A 7,049-nucleotide genomic window follows, 5' to 3' on the forward strand; every position below is an offset into this window, starting at 1 on the left:
TAACCCACCTCTACGAGCTGGGTTCGATGCTGAAATACCTGTTTGTTGATAAAGTTATCTTGATATATGCACAAAGTGTTCAGTTACAAAACATATTTTTTTATGATTGATTATGTGACATCTGTAATGAACTCTGGCTGCAAAATGAAACAAATTAAATCTTAAATTTCAATACACAATACATATGGTGTAGTTAATTTTTCTTTCTTTTTTTTAAATGTTGTTCTTCATTTAAATCATGAGAGACAGGGTATTTTTCCTTAGATGCCTTTGGGCAAAATATAGTCCTTTTACAAAATGACTGGGGCTTGTCATGCTACTATTTAACACCAATAACAACAAAGAAGCCCTTTTCACAACCCAAATCTAGCAAGTTTTAGTATATATATTGTAAATATATTACAACACAACAAAGATAGAGCTGTTTTGTTATCAGAATATTTTAGAAAGTGATATATTGTCAGTGATTTTTTTTCCTCAAATTTACAGCCGATTTTCGGCTGCTTCCCAATCGCAAAAATACACATTTTCTTTCCCCAAAAATCTGACCAAAAATTCCCCAAAAAAGCCCAACTTCAAAAAAAAAAGTTTTTTTTTTTTTTTTTTTAGAAAGAAGTCTCATATAACTTAATTATGATTTCTTAAATCTAGGTCTCAACTTTATTTTTTAAACATCTTACAAAATATATAACTTGAATTTAGTCATTTTTGTCCATAAACCATTCCCAAACTTGCCACTTTTATTGATTAAAAAAAATCCAAATTTGACCAGACTCCTTTTCTAGGAAACTCCCTGAACATGCACTTAAAAACAATATCACTTCTGTTACTTTTAATCCTATTTATAATGCTTAATTTTTCCCAATTTCATGGTTTATTGAGCTATTTTTCCCAATTTCACGGTTTATCACGCTAATTTTCCCAATTCAAATGGCACAGGCTGTAACAAATTAAAACAAAAAAAATCACTGATTGTATTTGTTGAATAACAAATACAAAAGCACTAAGCACATATGTCTAATAACATAAACATAAAACAAGAGCACCGCATAACGGGCATAAGCTTGTCAATTTTTTTTTTTTTTTTTTTTTTTTTAAAGGTCACAGTGACCTTGACCTTTGACCTAGTGACCCAAAAATGGGTGTGGCATGTAGAACTCATCAAGGTGCAGCTACATATGCAGTTTCAAAGTTGTAGGTTGAAGCACTTTGATTTTAGAGCTAATGTTCAAAACCTTGACAAAATGTTAAGGTTTTAGCACGATGCGGACGACGGACACGTCGAGCTGGCTATAACAATACCTCTGGTTTTCTCCTAAAACAGCCGAGCTAATAATCACACCAATTAAGAAAATAGCATGAAAAATAAACTTGTTTTAATTTTAAAGAAAATGGGTGTTTGCCTTCCAAACAAAAAAGGGATTGGGGTCTGGGCCCTTCACAAAATAGAGAACCATAATACATCTGGAAGGCATGACATGACCATTGATTGGGAAGATTACAATATCAACTGTTATAGTAAAAATGATCCGTGGGAAACAAAAACAGATAAAAGAAAAACTATTTAGAGAAGTCAGGCCTTAAATATCCTTACTAGAATGTTGCCTGTAGTTTAACTTTAGGTGTCCTTCCTGTAAGTATTGTGTCTTGAATGTTCCCAGCCTCCCACATTTAACTATTACAGTAACATTGTTAATGTCAATTTTCTGCCATTGAGTGATTTGGCAACATCTCTTACATAAAATTCTATCACAGAAATGAAGTAATGAGCTGATAATTCATTTTTATTTGCAAGACACATGGTTTTAACAGCAACAACAAATTATGATGATGAACTAGTTACCATTCCTGTCCCTATGATTACAAAAAGCTTTTTAATTCTCATAAACAAAACATGGTGTTTATTTATATACCAGACAAGAATTGTTTAGAGAATTCAAACAATAATACAACAACAAAACATCAAAAAATCAAAAGCATTTCAGATTTTTTTCAATTTTTTGGAAAAAAATTTGCTCCCTGAACATTGTTATTATGAAGGAAATTTCTGGAGTACACTTGAAGAATTTTAACCATTTTTGAAATGCCATTCTTTTTCTTGTACATTTTTTCAGATGAAAAAAAGACAATTAATGAATAACCAACCATATGCCCAGATAATTAAAAGAACTATTCTGTCAATACAATAATGCTGGCTTGTAAACAATCTAGTGGACAATAGCCCCACAAATCTGACTGCTCAAGCTAACGAGGTCGATTGTGTAAAACATACAGATATGATGATAACCATCTCTGAAAACTCAAAATTGTACAATCATTACAATTGAATTTAAATAGTTTTGTCTTAAGATCATTCAGAATCAAGATAAATAATTAAACTTAACATGAGTCAAGAGGGAAAGAGGGAAAAATAGTATAACAAACCTTTTAAATAAACAGTAACGGCATAAAATGTCATGTTAGAAATTAATCTTCCTGTACAATTAATAAATTTATTTTAACTCAAACTCACATCCACATTTGTTTGTTGCAAAATAGTCGAACAGAATTCAACTGACCACATAAATACATCAGGGCGTGCACAGTCAACAATTATTTAATTAGTACTTTTGATAGGCTAATCAGTGTAAATTAATTGAATACTTGAGGACAATAAGACCACTAGATACTGTTGCACAAAAGGTAAATTTAGACTCCGATCATGTTGTTGTTTTTGTTTTTTATCGAGTGCACCGGGATTGTCTCCCATATGGCCATCGCCCCCAGAAGGATGTGTTAGTTGGTTACGGGGGATAGTGCAAGATACAGGAGACACCCCGTTCCAGAGGTGACCCTGGGTCTTTTAGTGCCCGGTGTACAGCACCTAGTACACTGCACCTCGGTTTAACTTCTCATGTGAAAGACGAGTTAGTAGGTTAGGTGCAGCGGGGGATCGAACCAGCGATCTCTGGATTGTGAAGACAGTGTGTTACCACTAGACCACGTATCCGCTACTAGACTCCGGTCAGTTGTGCATGGGCATTTATATACTCCGTTGTCTTGAAATAATTGTAGTATTGAGTAATAAGAATTAGCAAAACATGATGATTTCAATAATACAGTAAGTATACTAGTAAGTGGGAATTAAAGAGGGAATTGGCTTTAAAGGGGCCTTTTCACAGATTTTGGCATTTTTTAACTTATTCATTAAATGCTTTATATCGATAAATGTAAACATTGGATCGTAAAAGCTCCAGTAAAAAATCAAGAATAAAATTAAAAAAAGGAAAAGAAGATTGCCCGGACCAGGTTTCGAACCAGTGATCCCTGGAGTCCTGCCAGAGTCCTGAAGTAAAAACGCTTTAGCCTACTGAGCTATTCCGCCGAGTATACACAGTTTAAGTATTTTATACCTTATATAAGCAATCTTCCTAGTTTCACAAAATTTAACGACAAAAACAGAACTCTCCAAATTATTCAATCGTTTCGCGTTGCAACGCTTTATAATTTTTAGGTTTTAAAATCGTCAAAAGATGCATATAATGGCTATATTAGACCATGGTAAATGTTCAGTATTACTGTTTCCTCACAAATATCATAACTAAAACGAAAATTTGCTAATCTGAAACAAATTTTTTCAATTTTGTCAATTTACCAAAGCGTGAAAAGATCCCTTTAAATTATGAATGTGCCCTTTTCTATGAAATTGAAATGTTTGTGATATAAACAATCATGCACTCAATTTTTCATCCACATGTGAATTTTAAACAAACAACAACTTTTGATTTGTGAATGCTTCAGTACCCTCCACAACTCTGTAAATGGGCACTAAATGGATGCAAAAACCAGTGTCACCAACCATCACCACCACTACCAATTAGCATCAGCACCACTATAATTACATACACACTACCACCATCATAATCATCACAATTATCAGCATCACCATAACCACATCATCATATGAAGTCATCATCACCACAACCTGTGAACATAATTATTACATAACCACCAATATTTTCATCGCCAAAGCCACAGCACCTGCAGCAGCAACATTATCACCAATACCATGTCTGACATTGACAAGTGTTTTATCCAAGGTAAACCAGCGTGGCACAGCATGAATTGCAAATGAAAACTGTTCTCTTTTATGATTACAAAGGGACATCTATATATACAGACAGTTGGAGCTTTTTAAACACCTTTAATGTTAAGAAAATTAAATATTACTGTTCAGTCTGATAAGAATTTGTATTATTGCTAAATCTACACATTACAATACTAATATATTCATTGATAAAACACTTTATGACACTGTCAATTTGTGTGAACCACAATTTTAGCTAATGCACGTGTCCAATTATTAACATTGTGCATTGCACAAATCATGAAGGTGACTGGTCTACTGTACAGTTACAATAATATTTCTTTATATTTTTGTTAATTAGTAATATTTTATTGTACAGTTAGTATTTTCATAATAAATTAAATATAAACTTACTTTGTTTGGAGGTAGATTTGTTGGGCCTCTGCAAATATTTATTCAAAAAGGATAAATCCTGATTTCGCACCGCTAAAATTAAATCCTGATCTTTCCCCATTTTAACTCACTACTGTATATTCGCTAAATTTAAACACACCACAGCCAATACATAGACAAAATTGAGTCACAAACTGTCACACGTTTTCATGCCCGTAACGATCTACGATTCGCGTTGGACAGTTGACCATTGCTATTTTCACTGTAATTATTTTTCATAAGGAGCTTTAAGCATTTAACCGCTTGAAAACATGGCACATATCCAAATTGAATCACACAGATCTTCATTTCACATGTTTACTATTTATTAAACGACTTTTCACGCGTTGACGTATCTACAATCCTTTTACGCATAGGTCATATGTTTAAATACTCCAGTGTGATTGAGTTTACAGTATTGTTATTGAATACACCTGGCACTGTCGTGGTTATCTGCGCGTGTGCACATGTTTAACCAATCAGCGAGCTTGTTACAGTAGCATGACCAATCAAATTGTAGTTTTGAAAAGTTACGTAATGGCGCGTTGTTTAATTTGCTTATTGTTTTTCTAATAAAACAGCAACAATAATCTTGTATTTTAACAACACATATGGTTATTGTTACAAGAAATTATTCTTTAAACAAACATGACAAACAGTTCTGTCATGAATAGATATTAAGAAGTACGATTAAACCACACTGTTTTCGTTCATTAATCTAATTGCATGTCTATCCCTGGTATCGGCGAATACATACGAATTTTGCAAGAATACACTTTTAGGTATAGATTGACATATAACACATGCGTGTTTTTGTATTTGTTCACTTCCAAAATTTGTATGTATTCATTTAGGTGGCCGATATTACGGATAGAAATGCTACGCGCAAAATCTATTGGTTGTGTATCGTTGACCTTACACATATATGGAATATATGTGTCATAAAAACACTTTTTGAATGCTGCGGTTTTAAAAATCTGATTACGTTGTGAAAAAACGTGTTAAACCAAACTTTGAATAAATAGATTAACAGATATCTGATAAAACAACTTTAATGCACCGTGATTATGCAAACACCTTGTTTGTTTCCGCTTACATAAACATATATGGCAGGTAGGTCTCTAAACACTCGTGTTTTTATAATATTTTTTTATAATATTTTGCGATACTCTAGTTATGTCAAACTTCTCTCTAGAAATAGTATTTCTTCTTATATACAAGTTTGTTTAGCGAGTATGATCCACTGAAACACATCATTGAAAACGCAACCTGGAATACGATTACCAACACAATTGTTACGGTCGGCGTGGAAAATAAGGTTCTTGGGGTTTTATTGGTTGCAAACAACTTTTTAACGCCTTACGTAAGAAGAGCTATGCAAATAGCTATCAATAATCTCTTATGTATGCAACTTATTTTCTATAATAACATCTAAAACAAAACAATTATAAATGAAATTAATCACACTGCACGGAGCTCGACGCCTGTACGAACTTTCAAAGATCTATGACATATATTGATTCTATTGAGTAAGTAGAGCTATTAAGTTGGTTTATTTGTCAATAATTAAAATTTAAAAATAAAAATGATGAGAATAATTGTTTGTTTGAAATTCGTATTCATATCAGTTTCGAAAACCAAAAAAAAACGCACACACTTATTTTATGGTGTATAATATAATGTATTTCAGCTTAGTGTTGCGATCATTGTTTAACGATATCAAAGGTAGGTAAGCCAATCATTAGTTATGCAGTGTTGCTGATAGAGTTTTCTCTCTCGACGAGGTTCATGGGTTCGATTTCAATCTCAGCCACAAAACGTGTGTCATAATTATTTTAACTGCTATTTTCAACAGCTTATTCAAGCACTCACGCTGAACTACGTTACAATGAGAGGTGCGTCTGTACGACAACGGGATACGGCGTCATAACTACAACGGTTACAGCGTCTTGACAGTTATAGACATACACACGCGTTTACACAGGTAAATTCTTTGTTTTAACTTAAACGTAAAACGGGTTATGGCATTTATTTTCATTTATTAATGTTTCTTTACTCGCTACCTAAGCTATCGAGACATTTTCTAGCGTGAAATCATGATAAAAGAAAGAAGTTCAAGCTCATAAAATAGAAAATCCAATAAATTCGTTATTTCTGGCTTGCAGTTTCTGTCACGATGATTATTTTCAATGATTTGTATCAAGTTCAATTTTTTACAAACATGCGATACCCATGTGATTTCTATCTAATTTTGCAAAATAGTTGTAGCATGTCAACTCCGTGTACACGTTACGGTATCTTCTCTTACGACTAAGTCATGTTACGTTTTCTTCTTTAAAGCGTTACAGCGCCTGCAGGAAGTCAAATTTACAAACAGGGAAATTTCGTCCCACGATAGTAGCATTTTGGACGTTATGATGAACAGTTAAATGATATTAAACTGAACTCTGTGTGACAGTGAATAATGTGAAATTTTTCTTCGTGTACTTGTATGTTTAAAATCTGCTTGTTTTGTGCTAAATGTATGTATTACAAATTATGTAAATGTTTA

General features: G+C 33.0%; 1 protein-coding gene across 5 annotated transcripts in view; it reads right to left on the reverse strand.

The window, feature by feature from the left end:
* Positions 1-4,901, reverse strand: part of LOC127868994 (caskin-2-like) — a 187,613-nt gene extending 182,712 nt beyond the window's left edge. For all 5 annotated transcript variants that reach the window (XM_052411234.1, XM_052411231.1, XM_052411233.1 and 2 more), the window contains exon 1: positions 4,481-4,901. In XM_052411234.1, coding sequence (XP_052267194.1) covers positions 4,481-4,580 — 100 coding nt within the window. In that variant the 5' untranslated portion in view covers positions 4,581-4,901. The remainder of the gene's footprint in view (positions 1-4,480) is intronic.
* Between the last annotated feature and the right edge of the window lie 2,148 nt (positions 4,902-7,049).

The sequence above is a fragment of the Dreissena polymorpha genome, chromosome 2, assembly GCF_020536995.1.
Source record: "Dreissena polymorpha isolate Duluth1 chromosome 2, UMN_Dpol_1.0, whole genome shotgun sequence".
Classification (NCBI taxonomy): domain Eukaryota; kingdom Metazoa; phylum Mollusca; class Bivalvia; order Myida; family Dreissenidae; genus Dreissena; species Dreissena polymorpha.